The following is a 19553-nucleotide window of genomic DNA, read 5'->3' as shown; positions in this document are numbered from 1 at the left end:
GGGAGGTAAGGAAAAAGGGAGGTTTCAAGAAAGTACTTTCATATGTTAAAGAAGACTCACAGGGGGGGCGCCTGGGTGGCACAGCAGTAAGCATCTGCCTTCAGCTCAGGGCGTGATCCCGGCGTTATGGGATCCGTTATGGGATCGAGCCCCACATCAGGCTCCTCTGCTAGGAGCCTGCTTCTTCCTCTCCCACTCCCCCTGCTTGTGTTCCCTCTCTCGCTGGCTGTCTCTATCTCTGTCAAATAAATAAATAAAATCTTAAAAAAAAAAAAAAAGAAGAAGACTCACAGGATACCAAAGGCCTTACTATTGTCAAGTGAAGGTTGTTTACCCCTCTACTAAGGCATTAACATGAAGATAGTTGGGAACTTCCCGGAGGAACATTACACTCTGCCCGCTTCAGGTATCTATGGGCTGCAGATTATAAGGACATTTAATTGTATCTACATACCCTTCTGGAAGCTAGGTTATTGATAGAAGTGCTTTGTTCTTGTAGACTGCTAAGACATTTGTAAACTGAGGGAGACTCAAGTCTTGTAGGATTGTGGTGTCTATAGGTTAACCTTTTTTTTTTTAAATCTAGGTCCAGTAGGCATGGCAATCCCAGAGTGTGGCATGCACTCAGTCTTTGTGCCCAAACTCTGACTCACCTTCATTGTGATCTCTTCTGAATCTGTAGAAACAGGATTACTTCACCTTCCTAAACAGCCTATGTTCTGTACTGCTTACCAACTCTAGCAGCCCTCTACCATACAGGGGGTAATCCCTCTAGTCCCTTGGTTTCAAATATACCATCTATTGATGACATGTATCTCCAAACCCAGCATTCCCCCTGATCTTCAGGCTCACAAGTCTAACTGGCTAATAGGAAGCTCTACCTAAAGGGTCAGAAGCAAAACTCTCGATTTCCCATTGCTTCCCTCTGGGAAGATGGTTCTGTCAGTCACACCACTGCTCATGCCAAAATTCTGGCCATCTTTGACTCCTTTTTTCTCTTGTCCCTAATTTCCTACCCTCATTTTAGCAAATTCTGTTGACCCAGCATTTCTCTCCAGCTACACCCACCACTACCTTTGTCAAGGCACCATCATCCCCTATGGGACCATTCCCACACCTTCCTCCCCGCTCCCACTTTAGTCCCTTATAATCCCTCCTCCACTGAGTAGCCAGCATAAGCCTCTAAAAACTAGAATCCTATCAGAACATTCCTCTGCTTAAAACCCATCAATGGCTTCCCATTACACTCAGAATAAAATACAAAGTCCTCACCATAGCCAATGAAATTCCATGCACTCATACCTGTGTGAGGCATTTTCTTCACATAATCAAGACAATATCTCATAATATCTTGAAAGCATAAGCAGATGTGAGAATCCATCTGTCTTCTGTTAAGTCAAACATTAAAGAAATCTGGGAAAATATAAAACAATGCCACTATTGTCACTACATATCTTTTTGTTTTTTCAAAAAATGAAGTGTTGCTTACATTAATTTTAATTCCTATGCAATATTGTGTGGCATGGAAGGGATCTTGAAAAGATGGGATCTCAAGCTGAGGTCAGTATGGCCCACATGGCTCAAGTACAAGGATGAAAGTTTGATGAATGTCCCGGATTCTGGTTAGGTCTCATTGGAGGGCTTGGCTGCAGAAAAAAGTGAAGATACTTAGTGTGGTGGGTGAAGGGGCGAGTAGGGGTGCAGGGCTCTGAGTTACCCCTATGGTAACCCTGTCAACACATTGCCCTGGTCAGAGAAGAGGCAGGTATCACTGACTCCCAACTCTGAGTCCTTCCTCTGCTGGTTGCCTAGGTACCCTCAAAAGATTTATTCAGAAGTAATCACACTCAAAACAAAAACAAAAAAACATGCTACCATGCTACCATGCTCTTGGGGCTCAGTCGGTGGAGCATATGACTCCTGATCTCAGGGTGGTGAGTTCAGGCCCCATGTTGGGCATCGAGTCTACTTAAAAAAAAGTGAAAGAAGAAGAAGTAACCACGCTCTTTATTCTTCTGTTCTCCTGTGCTGGTAAATTTTAGGGCCTTGTGCCCACTCCCTCCCTTCCATCAGCACCTCCCAGGCCGCTCCAGACACAGAGAAAGGGCACTCTGATCTCTTCGTTGTAAATGGACTACAGGGATCAGGCTAAGGACGGTATGATCAGGTGTAAGGACACCACCATTACCGAGCCAGGAGTCTGGAGCCATCAGATTGGGGTAGTGAAGCAAAAGGGCACCTTGTCATTTTTGAGGGAGGAAGGGACCTTCAAGAGACACCTGCAGTTCAGAGAGGCACAGCTATTGCCCACCGTTATGGCGGAGCCGGGTCAGGAGCCGGGCCTCCTGAGTACCACACCAGTTTGTGGGTTCTCGCTTTCCCGGTAGCCCTGAGCACAACACCCTGCCGGGTGGGGGCCTCGCGCCCCGCCCAGAGGACGTCGCGCTCATCTCCATGGAGCCGGTCCCCGCCCTCCTACCGCCGCAGGTAGATGGAGAAGCTCAGCCAATCAAGAGGTCTCTGGGGCAAAGAAGGCGGGACGAGGAGGAAAAGTTTAGGACAGGGGCGCCAACCAATCCTGCGCCTAGCTGCCGGAGCAACGGCCACCAGCACCCACTTGCAGACGCCGCTCGGAGCGGGGGGGGATGGTTAGTGGACAGTGAACCAATCCGTGCCGAGGGAAGGCCAATTGGAGCCAATTAAAACTGAGAAGGTGGGAAGGGGCGGAGTTCGCCGGTGGTTGCTCGCTGGTGGGTGAGGGATCTGCTTTCTCTGCTAGTTCCCACCCTAGGACTTCTTAGCCCCTGGAATGCGAGAGAGGCTCAGGGGAGTTCCTAGAGGGGGGCGTAGAGGTACCTCCCGGAAAGGCCTGGAAGCAAAAGAGACTCCTAGTTGGAGGAGCTGCTGGAAGCCACCGGGTGGGCATCGAGGAAGCGGAGGCTGGTTAGGGGCGGGGACTTCCGGGGCGTGGCCTTTGCGAGCGGGGCGGGGCCTGCTGCTAAGATTGGGCCGAAGGGGCGGAGCTAAAAGGAGACCACTGGGTATGACCTAGGAGAAAGGAGGGTAGTAACCTAAGCGGGCGTTTTGGGGTCAGGACGGTGTTGCCAGAGGCTTTGGGGTGGCAAGTGATAGCTCAGGGCTGAGGTGAAAGCTGCTGGGGAGGTTACCTGCCCTAACCTACTGTCCTCTCTTCCCAGGGAGCCACCGGTGGGGACCTTCCTAGGGTCCTTTTCCCTTCGTGGGGTGCTATGGAGTTCCCAGAACACAGCCAGCAGCTGCTGCAGAGCCTACGAGAGCAGCGGTCCCAGGGTTTCCTTTGTGACTGCACCGTAATGGTGGGTAGCACCCAGTTCTTGGCCCATCGGGCTGTGCTGGCCTCCTGCAGCCCATTCTTCCAGCTTTTCTACAAAGAGCGGGAACTGGACAAGAGGGATCTGGTGTGCATCCACAATGAGATTGTCACAGCCCCAGCCTTTGGGCTGCTTCTGGACTTTATGTATGCTGGCCAGCTGGTCCTGAGGGGGGACACCCCTGTGGAGGATGTGCTAGCAGCGGCCAGCTACTTGCACATGAACGACATCGTTAAAGTGTGCAAGCGGCGGCTGCAAGCCCGGGCCCTGGCAGAGGCAGACAGTACCAAGAAGGAGGAGGAAACCAACTCACAGGCCCCTAGTGTGGAGTTTTTGTCCACTTCCCGTGGCCCCCAGCCTTCAATGGCATCTGCCGAGACATTAGGCCATTGGGGCAAAGGGGAATGGAAGGGCTCTGCCGCTCCCTCACCAGCTGTCTGTCCTCCAGATGAGCCGCCAGTGCCCGGGGGGGCTGACACTACACAGCCTGGCGTGGAGGTCGACTCACCACATCTACGGGCGCCTCCTCCACCGGCGGCTGATGTCTCCCTTGCCAGCCCCAGTAGCTCCACAGAGACCATTCCTGCAAACTACTTCTCTTCGGGCCTTCCAACAGTTTCCGTGGAGCCACTGGCTCCCCTTGACGTGGGTACTGAGAGTCTGAAGATGGTGGAACCGAGGGGTGCTGGGGGACCACTGCAAGGCTTCTATCCTCCAACTCCAGCAGCGGCCCCAGTCCCAGCCCCAGTTCCATCCCAGGCCCCAGCACCAGTGGAAGCTGAGCTGGTCCAGGTGAAAGTAGAAGCTATTGTGATTTCTGATGAGGAGCCCGATGTGTCCGAGGAACAGCCTCAGGGGCCTGAGGGACTATTCCCGGCCGGAGGAGCGATGTATGGTGGGCAGGCGCCTCAGCCAGAGGCTTTTGAGGAGCCAAGAGCAGCAGGACTGGAGGAGGTGGGGCCAAGTGACCACTTCCTGCCCCCAGATCCTCACCTACCCTACCATTTGCTGCCAGGTCCAGGGCAGTATCCTCGAGGCCTGGTGACATCGCCCCTGCCTGCTCCCCCGGCCCTGCACGAGCCACTTTACCTGCCTTCTGAATATGAAGCAACCCCGGGAAGTTTTGGGGTTTTTACTGAGGATGTGCCCACTTGCAAGACATGTGGGAAGACCTTCTCGTGTTCTTACACACTAAGGCGACACGCCACAGTGCACACCCGCGAGCGACCCTACGAGTGCCGTTACTGCCTGCGCAGCTACACGCAGTCGGGGGACCTGTACCGACACATCCGCAAGGCTCACAACGAGGACCTGGCCAAACGCAGCAAACCGGATCCCGAGGCCGGCCCCCTCCAGGGAGGACAGCCCCTCCATGGCTCCCCTACAGCAGACAGACAGAACAACAGCGGTGGAGGGCCGCCCAAAGATTTTGTACTCGGCCCCAAAAACTGACATCTGCACGAGCGTCATAAGCCGATGCTAGGCCTGCTCTTGCCATCATCAGGGGGCAGCAGAGACTAGAAGCCTCTCCTTTCCCTGCTGGGGGAGCAGGATGAACCTCCTGCCCAGACAGAAGACTCCTGCCGGTTTTTCTTGACCCAGACAGCAGGACTTTCTGGGCCAATGCATCTCAGTCAGCTCCTCTCCAAGGGCACTGGGAATTTTTCTGAGGTGTAACCGCCTCCCACCTTGCCTTTTGGACCATAAAGCTAGCAGTGAAAAGTATCTCTTTGAACTGGTGTTGGCTGGTTTATTCCACAAACCTGCATGCCTCCTGATTGCTCCATACTTCTGCAGATCTGTTAGGAAGCTGACATCTGTACCTGGGGTAGGGTTCGGGGTCAGGTTGCTTTCGAGGGAAAAAAGAAAAAGAGAGACAGGCAGAAGGCAACCTGGAGTTGGCTTAGGAGAAGTGTACGGATTAGGGAATCGTACCCAGTGATGGTTTATCGTCGTAGTTGAGCTCCTGTGTCCTGGGCTGTACTGAGGACTCGTAAAAAATACTCAGTTCTCAACAACTTTATGAGGTATTAGCACCCCCCTCCCCTTTCCTGTTTCCACCAGGCAAGGAAACGGGAGACTCAAAAATCAAGTTAACCTATTCAAGGTCACAGGGCAAGTTCAGGGGCAAGCCAGAATTCGAATCGTGGCTTCAAACACCGAGCCCACTGTGCTGGGTTAGAACATTGTTGAGGAGAGTTAACTAAGAACCAGAAGTTTTCTCTTTTGTCCTCATGAGTGTTGGGCTTTGCTCCCTTACCCCTTTGCCTCTACTTTCAATGTAGAAAGCCTTTGGCTGACTGTTTCAACAACAGACACTGTATCAATGAAATTTTTGCCTGTGTATCCTAATATGAATTGAGGTCTCCGAAGATGAGGAACCCAAAGGCAGAAAACACGAAGCTCCGGGGTGGTGGGCTTGCGGGGGAGGGGGAGGGCCTGTGGTATGGAAAAGATGGGTGCTGGGAAAAAACTAAAGCGAGGAACTCCAAATGAGAGCCTTTTATCGTTCCTCTAGTCCAGCTCCCTCACCTGAAAGCATGAGGACAGCCTCGGGAAGTCAGATTACTCAGCTGTGGGCACACAGATGGTTCTGGGCAGTGGAGACCGCAGAGAAATGGGAGTCTGGGTGTTGAGGTGGGTTCTGGGAGCTCTGGGAATGTAACAGAAGGGGCCTGCCTTCCGTTCTCTATGTGAACAGTGGTGCCATAGGGTAAGAGGGTTCCCGAAAAACCCTTCTCGATTCTGCACATAAGGAACCAAGGGCAAAAAAGGCAGGAAGGAAAACTTAGGAAAGAAGAAAATGAGTCATTTTCTGCATTTCTTTTCTCTCTTTTTGGTTTTGTCTGTCCTATTCAGCACTGTGAGCTCTTGCCAGCGAGCTACTGTTTCTGAGTTAGAGGAAGGAGGACCAAACATCAGAGGTTTGGCCGAAGGAAGCTCATTATCTGGGGCATTGAGGGAAGCAAACCATTGATGCTTAACATTTTCACAGCTGAATGAATTCTAGGCCTTTCCCTCTCCTTGTGTTGGAATAACCTTTTAGTTTGTCTCTCAAATGGCTAATTTTATTTGTGCCAATATATATTCCTACCTTAACGCCTTGGCATCAGTAACAAGGCAAGATACACATACCCACAGTAAGTTATTCTAGCTGAGGGGAGCACCTTTTCAAAGTCTTTGCTAGAGTAAATATCAAAGCAAAATGCCTAAAACCGATCAGTTGCCTTTAAAAGGGTAAATTTTGGGCGCCCGGGTGGCTCTGTCGGTTAAGCACGTGCCTTTGGGTCAGGTCATGATCCCAGGGTCCTAGGGTCAAGTCCCGCATCGGGCTCCCTGCTCAGCAGGGAGTCTGCTTCTCCCTCTGCTTCTCCCCTCCACTTGTGTTCTCGTGGGCGCGCGCGCTCTCTCAAAGAAAATTTTTAAATAAAACGGTAAATTTTATGGTATGTGAATTATGTAAATATTATATATATGGAAAGGCGAGAGAGAGACCAAAAAGATAAAATCAGTTACCTCAGAACATCAGTGCCTAAAAGCAAGACATAATATCGTGTCCACATGTATACAGAACGTATGCAATTTCTCTAGACAGTCTGGCAAACGCAGTGACCATTGTTACAGTCTTGGCCTGTAATACCTAACTAAAAAGGATCTGTTCCTTGGTGAGGTTCTCCTCCAGAGCGAGCATTTGCTTTCAGTTCCCAGCATGAGAGGCAGTTTTCTTTGGAGGTGGCAATTAGGAATCTGCAAGATGTTTATGGCAGCAAAACCCACGGCTGTCTCACTGTATCTGCTGGATGCCAGGACCAGTCTCTGCCAGCCTGTAGAGGTGTGATCAATAGAGAACTTTCTCGTCTCTGCTGCTCTCGGTGGTCTCATCCATGGATTCAAGGAAACACAGGTGAGCTCATCTAACCTCTAGTCCAACACTGGATCCTCCTTTTGCCAGCATGAAACCCCTGCTTGAGAAATCATTTGGGGTGCCCGGCTGGCTCAGTCGGTGGAGCTTGTGACTCTTGACCTCAGGGTCATGAGTTCAAGCCCCATGTTAGGTATAGAGATTACTTAAATAATCATGCAAAAAAAAAAAAAAGAACTCATTATCCCCAAAGGAAACCTAGTCTATCGTTGGACAGTCCTGATTGTTGGATAATGCTGCCTTTTACTGAGCCCAAATCAGCCTCCTTTTATGAGGGTAAGGTCAGGCTCCAGCCTATTAAGAGTTTCACCCTGAAAAGTTATTCGGTTTTGAGCTATAAGGTGATTTAGTTTTCGGACCACCACCTTTTGCTCTCCAGCTTTAGAGATACAACTCTTCTAAAATTTTTAATATTTTTAAAGTAATCTCTACACTAAACGTGGGGTTCGAACTTACAACCCCAAGATCAAGAGCTGCACGCCGTACCGACTGAGGCAGCCAGGTGCCCCTAAAGATACATTCTAATTTAGAATTTCAATTCTTACCCTTTCTTTTCTTTCTTTCTCTTTCTTTCCCTTTTTTGGGGGGCAGGGGGTTTCAATTCTTAACTGGCAATTTTGTAGGTATATGACTTCGCTTGCTGCCTATTGCCTCTTCAATCACCAGACATCTGGCCAAGCTTAGCTTCACAAAAGGCACCAACCATTTCAGTCCTTTGCATTGGATTTCCACTTTATTTATTTTTGTTTTATTTTTTTATTTTTGTTATCTTTTTTTGTAAGATTTTATTTCTTTATTTTTGGAGCACAAGCAGGAGGAGCTGCAGGCAGAGGGAGGAGAAGCAGAATCCCCGTTGAACAAGGAGCCCGATGTGGGACTCGATCCCACGCCCCTGGGATCATGACCCGAGCCAAAAGCAGATGCTGAACCAACTGAGCCACCCAGGCATCCCTATTTTTGTTTTGTTTTAGAGAAGAGCGTGTGCACGCATGCGCAAGGTTGGGGAAGGGGGGAGGCAGAGGGAGAGGGACAGAGAGAATCTCAAGCAGGCTCCACATCCAGTGCGAAGTCTAATGTGGGGCTCCATCTCAGGACCCCAAGATCATGACCTGAGCCGAAATCAAAAGTGAGATGCTTAACCAACTGAACCACCCACGCGTCCCAATTGGTTTTTATTTTTTTTTAATTTATTTTTTAAAAGATTTTATTGGGGCGCCTGGGTGGCACAGCGGTTAAGCGTCTGCCTTCGGCTCAGGGCGTGATCCTGGCGATCCGGGATCGAGCCCCACATCAGGCTCTTCCACTATGAGCCTGCTTCTTCCTCTCCCACTACCCCTGCTTGTGTTCCCTCTCTCGCTGGCTGTCTCTATCTCTGTCGAATAAATAAATAAATAAAATCTTTAAAAAAAATAAATAAATAAAAGATTTTATTTATTTATTTGGTAGAGAGAGACAGCGAGAGAGGGAACACAAGCAGGGGGAGCGGGAGAGGGAGAAGCAGGCTTCCCGCCAAGCAGGGAGCCCGATGTAGGGCTCGATCCCAGGACCCTGGGATCATGACCTGAGTGAAAGGCAGACGCTTAACAACTGAGTCACCCAGGCGCCCCCCAATTATTTATTTTTAAGTAATGTCTATGCCCAACACGGAGCTCAAACTCACAAGGGAGATCAAGAGTTGAGTGCTCAACCGACTGAGCCACCCAGGCGCCCCAGAATTTCAATTTTAATGTCACCAAAGCCAGTGTTTCCAAAGATGATTTACCTGGACATATACTATTTTTATTGTAAAATGTATTTACCTTTATGGGTTTTGTTTTTTGTTTTTTTGGCAAATGATAGGAAGTGTTCCAAAGTCCCCTCCCCAGTTATCAGTAAGCAGTTTCGGTATGCACCTCTAAAAGAACTCTTTAAAAAAAAAAAAAAAAAAGACCAAATACCATTATCACACTCAACAAAACTGACAAAAATTCTTTTTTCCCCTCTTCAACAATAACTCTTGTTCAAATTTCTCTGACTTATAAACTTTTACTTTAAGATTTTATTTATTTAAAGATTTTATTAAAAGATTTCAGTTATTATTTATTTGACAGAGAGAGAAAAGAGCATGAGCAGGGGGGAGGGGCAGAGGGAAAGGAAGAAGCAGACTTCCCACTGAGCGGGGAGTCCAATGTGCTACTCGATGCCAGGACTCCAGGATCATGACTTGAGCCTAAGGCAGATGCTTAACTGACTGAGCCACCCAGATTTCCCCTAAAGATTTTATTTTTAAATAATCTCTACACCCAGCTTGTGGCTTGAAGCCACAACCCTGAGATCTAGAGTCATACTCTTCACTGACCAGCCAGCCAGGCACCCTTGTCTCATAAACTTTCAGTTGTTTGGGTTTTGTTTTTTTATAAAGATTTCATTTCTTTCTTTGAGAGAGAGCGTGCGCGCGCGAGCTCGAGTGACCACACAAGCAGGGGGAAGGGCATAGGGAGAGGGAGAAGCAGGCTACCCACTGAGCAGGGAGCCAGACGTGGGACTCAATCCCAGGATCCTGAGATCATGACCTGAGCTGAAGCCAGAGGCTTATCCACCCCAGGTGCCCCTTAGTTGTTTTGTTTTCAAATCAGAATCCAAAGTACAGTCACATTTATTTGGTTGACGTGTCTTAAGCCTCTTTTAATCTGTAAGTTCCTCTCTCCTCCTCCCTACAATTTTTTAAATATTTATTGATTGATAGCATGCATGCAAGCGGGGTGGGGGGGGCGTAGGGGGAGCAGAGGGAGAGACTCTCAAGCAGACTCCCCACTGAGTGCAGAGCCTGACTTGGGGCTCCCACAACCCTGAGATCATGACCTGAGCCGAAATCAAGAGTCAGATGCTTAACTGACAGAATCAGCAAGGCACCCCTCCTGCAATTTATTTATTGAAGAAATTCGGTTATTTGTCTTATAGTTTCACAGTTTGGAGCCTGCAGATTATATCCCCATGGTGTCATTTAACATGTTCCTCAATCCAAAAGTTTGAAAATGTATCTTTATTTATTTTTTATTTTTTAAAAAGATTTTATTTATTTGACAGAGAGAGACAGCCAGCGAGAGAGGGAACACAAGCAGGGGGAGTGGGAGAGGAAGAAGCAGGCTCCCAGCGGAGGAGCCTGATGTGGGGCTCGATCCCAGAATGCTGGGATCACACCCTGAGCCGAAGGCAGACGCCTAACGACTGAGCCACCCAGGCGCCCCATGAAAATATATCTTTAAATGAAATATTGAGGGGCGCCTGGGTGGCACAGTGGTTAAGCGTCTGCCTTCGGCTCAGGGTGTGATCCTGGTGTTCTGGGTTCGAGCCCCACATCTGGCTCCTCCACAAAGAGCCTGCTTCTTCCTCTCCCACTCACCCTGCTTGTGTTCCCTCTCTCGCTGGCTGTCTCTCTCTGTCAAATAAATAAATAAATAAAATCTTAAAAAATAATAATAAAATAAAAATAAATAAATAAAATATTGAAAATAATAGTATAGGTAGTATGTGGTTTTGGCAAAATTGTAAAGGCAGTGGGTATGAGTTTGCAAGACACTGGTCTAAACTGTCCCTTATGTGCCCAAGTATGGACCTTCACATTCCCAATGCTTTCTTTTCAATCAAACCCTGAAATTGTGCATGGAATCCATTAAGGATTGGTCAGGTGAGCTGCTTCCTCCTCCACAAACTTCTGAGTACAGAGATTTAGGTGCCCTCTGGCTGATTCCGTCAGGATGTGGGCTGGCCGGACCTCCTATAGACCCACATCTGCCTGCCCACCTTTGACAAATTTCTTGTTCATTAACATCACCATTAGAAGCAGCCCTTTAAAATAAACACTGAAATGTAAGCCTGACCACTTTGTCTCTTAGCAGTGCTAATAAAAGGATTAGTGCAATACATTTCTAAAATACGTTTTTAAATACCAGTTTTATTATTTTCCTCATTGATGCAGAAGATAGCTTAGTGTAACATCGAGTCTTTGGAAGGAAAAAAAAAAAAAGAAAAAAGATCAGAAAGCAAAACTTGCCCAAAGCAAACATGCAACCATGACATAATTTTGCCAACAACCTAGGCTTAGAAATTTAAGCAGCTTTTGGGAAAGGAATGAAATATTCTATTTGTTAGTTCCGTCCTTAGAGTTACAAGCTTATCTAGTAGGAAACCTTTTTGTTGTAAGTTCTGTTATTTAAGGGTATAGGAGACACAAAAAGGAGTCTGGCTCTTTGGGGGGAGGGGCATTACTGATGAAGGGAGAATTCATGCATACTTGGCAAGACTAAGGGTTTTGGGTTTTGTTGTTGTTCTTTCTGAAATCTGTCCTTACGTGATGGCTAGTGACACATGCTTACTACCTCTACTCACAAAGGTCGAGGCAGTACTACACAATCTCATCGAATCTGCAGAACTCAAACATTGTGGACACTATTCACAACAAGTACACAGAATGACAAAGGAGCTCATGGTTGATGGAGCCTCCTATTGAGCCATGACACCAGATCTGCAGCCTGCACTGACAAAGCTTCCAGAATGTTCCATGGGGTGCTTCCACACTAGGGAAGGAGAACCCTTTCTTATTATTTCCCTCCTTTGTAAGGAACTGAGCTCTTGCAAAATATAAGGTGACAACTGAAGAATAGATTTATGTTTTTATCCTGCTCTTTCACAGTATTGTTTCAAGACAACGTGGCAATCTGTTTTTCCTATTTTTCTTTTTAGAGTAATGAGAATACTATAGATATGTACCTATTAAAAATTAAAATGTTTACTTGGGTTTTTTGTTTTGTTTTTTGGCACGAGGGCTAAAGAATTATTAAATACGTAAATGCTTGACTCAAGGTTTTAAGATAGAAGAGTTTAATGAAAAAATAAATAAGTATATTGTATGAATGCTCTGAGTATGAACAATGGCAAGGACTAGAAATTATCACCAGAAAAAATAGAAAGTAGATACTTTCATGGCAGGGGGGGGACAAAGAATCTGAATGTACATGGAATATTAAGAATAAGGAATTGATTCAATCAAAATGGTGAATTTCAAATCTTCCCCTTTGAAGTCATGTGGGTCCAATTTATAATTGTTTTCACAGAAAAATATATTTCCCAGTTTGTGGCCTGTGTAACTTTGGCTTTGGGCATCTGAGGAAACACAGAAAAAACTCTTTTGTCATTCTTTCATCCTTTACTAGCTCTTTCCTCTGTGTATGGATACATGTCACAACATCTATCATTAAAATCTATGCCACAGAGAGGATTAATTGCACCTATCGCTAATTGTATATCTCAAGGCAAACATCCCCAAGAATATCATGTATAGAAAGCTATACAAATACATAGATGGAGAGGCCAAAAAAACCCCCCAAAAACCAAACAAAACCCACCAAAGACACAGACTGCATAAATGCCAAAGACTTTGTGCAGGGCTAGAAACAGAAGAGAAATCCACCTGGGTCAGAGGTATGGGGTTAACTTCTCTTGCAGAGGCTCAGGTTTCCCCTCCATGGGTCTTTAACTTTCAAGTTCAAGTGGAAGAGCATCTTTCTTCTTTGTTAACCAAACATGCCCAGGTAGAGCTGTCTCTCTTTCTGATGATAGCTACTGAGTTCCGACTGTGTTAGCTGGAGGTACCGCCGGACATTGGCGTCTTAGAATAGGGCAAAGAAGGCAATTAGAGACAGTAAGAACACGATCACACCACCTTGGGGCAGGAAAGGATTGTTCACACACTTCCTTTTTTTTTTTTTTAAACAACTTTTTTCTACTTTTATAGAGTCAGGTATTTCCTCCTTAGCCATGGCTAAAATTAATAAACAAGCCCTCTGAAATGTCCAAAGCAAACGTATTGATTATAAATACTTGGGGAAAATACCAAGTTACTGTAACTGGCTTCTGCAAGCTAGCATTTTTACCCCCACTTTAGGGATGAGGTTATTTACAAAAATAGGTCAGCGATAATCCCAAATCACATTCCAAATAAATGATATAAACCAGCACTATTATTTCAAATCAAGATTCCAGTCTTTCAAAGGGACTTACTATAGAAAGTAGGCTTGAGGAGGACCAGATTTCTGAATCTGGAAAAAATCATTTGGGTTTACTTAGTATTATGCTGGAACAATTTTTTTTTTGGAGGTGTGTAAGTATCAGAATAAACATATTCTCTGGGGGAATAAGTTTGTTCAGATCTACAAAGTATGCAGAGTATTTTTTACTCTCTAGAGCCCAGGAATCTTCCTGTGAAGAAACACACATAAACGTGGGTATAGGACTTCAGCTGCTAATTTTCTTCAATGAGGCTTCTTCTCTACCTTTAGTTGTGGAGTCTGTTCTGCCAGACTTCAGGTTGATTTCTGGGGTATTTAGGATGATTTGATAGTTATCTAGTTGGAATTGTGGGACGAGGTGAGCCTAGGGTCCCCCTACTTCGCTGCCATCTCCCCCCTCCACATACTTCTGTGTTTAAAAATCTTTCTAAGATCTGAATATGTCCTAACTATTCTTTGCAATAGTAAATCTCATTCATTAATGCCACTGTGAATTTTTAAAAAAATCTCTGTACAGGAAGAAAAATCTCTGTACAATCAGGGCTGGCTGTTAATTTGATAACGAGAAAGAGTCTGAGGAAACAGCTGTTGTCACAACTATAAAGACTCTAGAGATACCATACATGGCTGGCAGTTCATCTATGCGAAGGTACGAAACACGAACAAAAGCCTCATGTTTTAGGTCTTTCTTAATTCACACTGGCTTTCCCATTCATTTATTCTACCATTATTATTATATTTTATATTTATCTTTTATCTTTAAGTAATCTCTACACCCAATGTGGGGCTCGAACTTACAAACCCAAATTCCAGAGTCACATGCTCTACCGGCCGAGCCAGCCAGGCGACCCCCCCTCCATTCATTTAGAGAGTTTTTGCTGCATTGTTATGTTAGGGGACCCTCTACTTCTAGCATCTTGTAGCTGCTCTAAGCCAGAATGCAAAATGCGAGACAGTTTTCAGTGCTGAGCCACCAACACAGGAATGAGTCTGTAATCCACTTCACGATATCCTTGCCTTGGAAACAAAGAACCAAGTCTCAAATTCTCTCTCAGTTGGCCTGCCCCTTTTCTAGGTCATACTGGGCTTCACTGAGCTAAAGGATAAAGTGATAGCTAAAGCAGAGGCCAGACCCAGTGGGGGAGCTGACAGAAATGAGGGTCATCGTGTATATTCGCTGGACTCTGGATCCTATGTCAGTTACAGTCTCCGAACTGACACTTGAAAAACAATGCTTTAAAACCTCTCTCACTGGGGGAAGGAGGGGAGACTACATATATGCCTGTCGAAGCATAAATACTTCTGGAGGGTGTACAGTACTGCTTTCCTGTGGAGGCAAGAATACAAGGAGAGAAGAAGGCCAGTTTACCAAACACCTCTTTATACTTTTTGAACTCTGAACTATGTGAATGTATGATTGCCTATTCAAAAACATTTAATAAATTGCAAAAGTAAAATAAAATACTGCCCCCACCACCACCACCTCCACAGGACAATTTTATCTGTTCTCACCACTGCCAGCCCCTTCGCTCTCACCTTTGGGCTGCCTATTGACCGCAGCCAGGAGGTAGTACTGAGCCTGGTCGTAGTCCTGCAGATGGAAGAAGGCCACTCCAGCCCGATACAAGGCCTTGGCATTATCAGGTTGTCGTTCCAGGACTTTCTGACTGTATTCTTTCACTCGTTCGTAGTTCACTGGCTCCATCTGAAGGAGACAGGCTAACAGGCCAAATGAAAGGAAGACAGAAGAAGGAGGAGGGGCTTATTACACTCCGTTCCCCCGGCCAACTGGAGGCAGGACCAGAGGATAATACCAACAGTATTCACTCATCTAATGCATCTAAGTGTCTACCACATGTCAGACATTCTTCTAGGCACCGGGGCTGCAACAGCAAACAGAAGCTTTACATACCTTATAAGTGACTTTAATAGCTACCGAACGCTTATTATGTGCTAGTGCTGGGTTAGGCCCAGCTATAAAACTGATAGGAACGTACTTTAAAATGTATTTAAAATTCTTTTTCATTTTTCTTCTTCTACCCAAGGCTCTCTGTCTTGAACCCCCATTTAACCACAATTATTGTACTGCAGCTTTTTTTAAATAAAAGATTTTATTTATTTGAAAGAGAGAAAGAAAGAGTGCGCACCAGCAGGGGCAGGCAGAGGGAGAGGGAGTCAAGCACACTGTCCGCTGAGCAGGGTGCCTGAGGGAGGACTCAATCCCAGGACCCTGAGATCATGACCTGAAGCGAAATCAGACGCTTAACCGACTGAGCCACCTAAGCTCCCCTGTACTGCAGCTTTATAAACAACGGTTGCCATCAATTGTGTGAGGAAATAGCAAACCCTTTGCTTTGTGCGTGATAAAACATCATCTCCTTTAGGTATGCCTGGGTGGCTCAGTTGGTTAAGCGTCTGCCTTCAGCTCAGGTCATGATCCCAGGGTCCTGGAATCCAGCCCCATGTCGGGTTCCTTGCTCAGCGGGGAGCCTGTTTCTCCCTCTGCCTGCCTCTCTCTCTCCCTCTCACCCTAACAAACAACAACAACAACAACAACATGACGTCATTTAATCTTCTCACCCACTCTATGAAATTGGTGTTACTATCCCCACGTAATGGACAAAGAAATCAAGCTTGGTGAGATAAAGTAACTTGTCCAAGATCCCACAGGTTCTAGGTGGAATATGAAATTTGAACCAAGGACTCTATTTCCCAAATCATCATTCTTGATAATATACTTCACTACTACCTTGGATTATACTAGGGGACTTCCAAATACAAATCTGTTTGGGAGGCAATGTTCAGCCTTTCTATAATGAAGAAGGGAAATGTGTTCCCTATTTCATGACTGTAGGAGTTAAACATAGTGTTATTTAATCACGGTGCTGAGAAGAAAGGAGAATCGGGGCTTCCGAGGACATTAAAGGGCCCCGGGCTTACATCTGCATCCCTTCTACAACATCCCCACCAAGTGGTCATATGGCTTATACACTTAACTAATCCATCGCTGTAGCTTCATTCATCATTTGACAACTGGGTATGCAGCACTGACCATATGTTAGGCAGAGCTACGAGCAGCAGGGAAGAGGCACAGACAGACATCTTGATGAGTAAATACCACTTGCATCCTAGCCCCCAAGTAGGAGGAGTACACAATAAACAAATGAATTTTTAGAAGTGTTTTGAGGAAAACAGAACTGTGCTAGGAATAGAGTGAACGAGGTCGGAGTGATGCTTCATGACACAAGGCCTCTCGAAGAAAGTGACTTTTGAACCAAGATCTGAATGACCAGGGTCACTCAAGGGACAGGGCATTCTAGCCGAGAGAGAGAAGAAATCCTACAAAGCTGGAAGGTAGAAATAAATGTGCTTTGCAAATTCAGTGTATGGAGGATCCAGACCATGTCAGGCCCTACAGGTGAGGGTCTGAGTTTGGGTTTTTTCCTAAGTATAATGAGATACCACTGGAGGACTTTCGGCAGTGACACAATCTCATTCCCTTATCTGTACAATGGAGATAATCACAAGTACCTGGAAGAATGTTTATGAAGATGAGAAATATTGTAAAAAAAACTGGCCCACATGTTACAGGCATTCAATGAGTGAAAATGGTTAATTGAGGTGGGTTGTTTTGTTTTCTTTTTTTTAAGATTTTATTTATTTATTTGAGAGAGAGCAAGAGTGAGAGAGACTTGAGAGGATCTGGGATTATGACCTGAGCTGAAGACAGGCACTTAACCGGCTGAGCCACCTAGGCACCCCTGAGTAAGTCTTTACGGAGCATCTCCCAAGCACCTCCAACAGAGACTCTACGGATGGCTAAGCCATAGTCTTTGCCTTCAGGTCCACCTACAAAGTGAAGATACTGGCTGACCACTCTCTTTAAAAGTGAACATTCCCGTGCCTGTGGCATTCAACGTCCCCATTCTCTGCTTTTTTCCCCAGCACTTAACATCATCTCATATGTTACATATGTCACCTTTGTTAATTGTCCATCTCCTTATTTGAATATACATTCCATGAGAGCAGCTCTTTTTATCGGTCTCATTATCCTCCCATATCCTTAGTACCAAATCAACGTTGACTTGAATGACTTGAAACATTAGCTACTATAAATACTATTATTGGTACTTGAGTCTAAGCGTAGTGCTGGACACACACTATATATAACAAAGCTAGATTTTCATCAAATCATAAGTGAAAAACCACTGTAGTAAAAAAATCACTTTTAAATAATCATCACAAAGTATAAAAACTAATCCTAATAATTTCCATGGCCTCAGCTGGGACCATTAAAATGCTTTAATATATTAAAAAAAAATTTCATTACCTCTATGGTTATTTTGCCTGCCATAGAACTACCTAAGAAGTCTACTTTCTTTTCACAGATTAATCCCAGTGATACTAATTCTGGCATCTGTCTCTTCATCCCAGGCCATATGGAGATGGATGACACTAGTTATCCAAGAGCTGTGTTTTTTGTTGTTGTTGTTTTTTTTTTTAAAGATTCAGAGAGAGAAAGAGAGCACATAACTTGTCAGAGGGACAGGGAGAGGGAGAAGCAGGCTCCCTGCGGAGCAGAGAGAGCCCCACTCAGGGCTCAATCCCAGGACCCAAGGATCGGGACCTGAGCCCAAGGCAAAGGCCCAACCGACTGAGCCACCCAGGCGACCTGCTGATTTTTTAAAAGATTTTATTTATTTATTTAAGAGAGAGAATGAGTGGGGGGAGGGGCAGAGGGAGAAGCGGACTCCCCGCTGAGCAGGGAGTCGGACTGGCTGGATCCCAGGCCCCTGGGATCAAGACCTGAGCTGAAGGCAGACGCTTAACAGACTGAGCTACCCAGGCACCCCCAAAGGGTGCCGATTTAAAGGAAGGAGGAAAACGAGGAAAAGTTGTCCTAAAAGATCTAATAATGACTGACACCGCCAGCTAAAGCAAGTGCCTTCTTTCCTCTATTTTACATATTAAAGAAACAATGCCGTAAAGGTAAGTTCAGTGTTTTCTCCAGAACGTGCAAAATTCCCTAAATCTATCCGCATCACCTAGGAGTTTGTTAGAAACGCAATTTGGTAGTCCTCCCCCCCCCCCCCCCCCACTTACAAGCACACCTCAGACTCACTAAATTGGAATCTCTGCGGGTAGGGCTCAGTTAACAAACTCTCCAGGTAAAGTCTGAGAAGCACGGCCCTGTAGAAACTCATTTAGAGCCCTCTAGATTGGAAATACATTTCAGTTCATGGCAGAATAATTACATGACAGCAGAAGAGCACGCCCGTGTTTTTCCCAACGTTCAGATTTTCGCGTGCCTGCCTTGATACTCTACCCGCCCTTCAGCCCTGTTCTTACCAGCCAGATTGTTGTAGCAGTCTGTCTGGGTGGTGTGCAGTATGTTCTCCTGTTCAGGTGTGAGGGCCGGGCCCTGAGGTCCTAGATTAGGTATCGGGGAGGGCAGACTTGGATCCAGACCCCGCAGCTGAAGCAGAGCTCGATGGTACCTACTTACAGCATCTCGGTACTTCCCTTCTCGGTAACGCTGGTTCCCTTTCTCCTTGTACAGCTGAGCCTCCTGCAGGCGCTTCTCCATAACTCTTTGCCGCCCAGAGCTCTTGCGGAATTGGGAAGTGAAAGAGCAATTGAAGCTCTGGAGATAGGAGCAAAATAACTGATTTAGATAGCCGATTTAAGAAGGCAGGAAATTACCCTTCTCCAGGTCTCCCCCCAGGGAATGAGTTTTGCTTGTTTCTTCTACAGCCCCTTCCGCTCTTCTCTGCAGTATTTTTCAATCTCTAGATTTACAGGACTAATCAGGGAGAGGATGTATGAATAGTAAAGCCAGAGATTAAGTAATTTCTTAAAGAGATTGCGGGGCGAACAGACCCACCCGAAAAATCAAAGGCCGTACTAAGGAACTGTGGCAGGCGTGGGAATGCCGGCGGAATTTGCTTCCTCCTTTCTTTTGGACACACCTCCCTGACCCGGAAGTGGAAGGGAATGGGCGGGGACAACCGCTTAAAGGGGTCTACAGGGCTTGCCTCCACCCTTGCTCTTTATTTGCACGTATTCAATAAGCATTTGTTTATGCCTGTGTCAGAAGCTAGGAACCGAGCTGAATGCGTTCCGTGCATCCAAACCCCAGGAATAAACTGACGCGGCAGCAGAGCAGCTCAGTTGCAAGTCCACCAAGCCCCTCGACCAACCGCTCGCCCTCTGCAAATGCCCAAGCACGGAAGT

General features: G+C 46.2%; 2 protein-coding genes and 1 long non-coding RNA gene across 6 annotated transcripts; 1 reads left to right on the top strand and 2 right to left on the bottom strand.

The window, feature by feature from the left end:
• Window positions 1-1007: 1007 nt before the first annotated feature.
• Window positions 1008-2423, bottom strand: LOC121104781. Its single transcript, XR_005837146.1, has 3 exons — window positions 2189-2423; window positions 1490-1646; window positions 1008-1413 (listed from the first exon to the last, which is right to left on the bottom strand). It is a non-coding gene; the product is annotated as an uncharacterized LOC121104781 (long non-coding RNA).
• Window positions 2424-2537: 114 nt separating this feature from the next.
• ZBTB3 (zinc finger and BTB domain containing 3) lies at window positions 2538-5075 on the top strand. Of its 2 annotated transcripts, none has more exons than XM_040639249.1 (2): window positions 2538-2750; window positions 3198-5075. In XM_040639249.1, exon 2 carries the CDS (start codon window positions 3249-3251, stop codon window positions 4800-4802), a length of 1554 nt encoding a protein of 517 aa, XP_040495183.1. In that variant the 5' UTR covers window positions 2538-2750; window positions 3198-3248; the 3' UTR covers window positions 4803-5075. The 2 variants fall into 2 exon arrangements, with proteins under 2 accessions (XP_040495183.1, XP_008705794.2); XM_008707572.2 differs by lacking the exon at window positions 2538-2750 and adding an exon at window positions 2774-2918.
• Window positions 5076-11186: 6111 nt separating this feature from the next.
• TTC9C (tetratricopeptide repeat domain 9C) lies at window positions 11187-19539 on the bottom strand. Of its 3 annotated transcripts, none has more exons than XM_008707521.2 (4): window positions 19520-19539; window positions 18669-18963; window positions 14856-15038; window positions 11187-12919 (listed from the first exon to the last, which is right to left on the bottom strand). In XM_008707521.2, the coding sequence occupies exons 2-4, from the start codon at window positions 18904-18906 to the stop codon at window positions 12825-12827; spliced, it is 516 nt and encodes a 171-aa protein (XP_008705743.1). In that variant the 5' UTR covers window positions 18907-18963; window positions 19520-19539; the 3' UTR covers window positions 11187-12824. The 3 variants fall into 3 exon arrangements, with proteins under 3 accessions (XP_008705743.1, XP_008705742.1, XP_008705744.1); XM_008707520.2 differs by lacking the exon at window positions 19520-19539 and adding an exon at window positions 19204-19359; XM_008707522.2 differs by lacking the exon at window positions 19520-19539 and adding an exon at window positions 19225-19292.
• Window positions 19540-19553: the final 14 nt, after the last annotated feature.

The sequence above is a fragment of the Ursus maritimus genome, unplaced genomic scaffold (genome assembly GCF_017311325.1).
Source record: "Ursus maritimus isolate PB19 unplaced genomic scaffold, ASM1731132v1 scaffold_23, whole genome shotgun sequence".
Taxonomy (NCBI): Eukaryota; Metazoa; Chordata; class Mammalia; order Carnivora; family Ursidae; genus Ursus; species Ursus maritimus.
The sequence above is the reverse complement of the archived record's forward strand: the minus strand, read 5'-3'. Positions and strand labels throughout refer to the sequence as shown.

Excerpts from the sequence above, each read along its gene's own strand:
- ZBTB3 (XM_040639249.1), top strand. The coding sequence starts at position 3,249 with ATGGAGTTCCCAGAACACAGCCAGCAGCTGCTGCAGAGCCTACGAGAG.
- TTC9C (XM_008707521.2), bottom strand. The coding sequence starts at position 18,906 with ATGGAGAAGCGCCTGCAGGAGGCTCAGCTGTACAAGGAGAAAGGGAAC. Across the intron at positions 15,039-18,668 it reads CTGCTACAACAATCTGGCTG|CCTGTCTCCTTCAGATGGAG; the intron begins GTAAGAACAGGG and ends TTGGCCTGTTAG. Across the intron at positions 12,920-14,855 it reads GGTCAATAGGCAGCCCAAAG|ACGCCAATGTCCGGCGGTAC; the intron begins GTGAGAGCGAAG and ends CCCTATTCTAAG.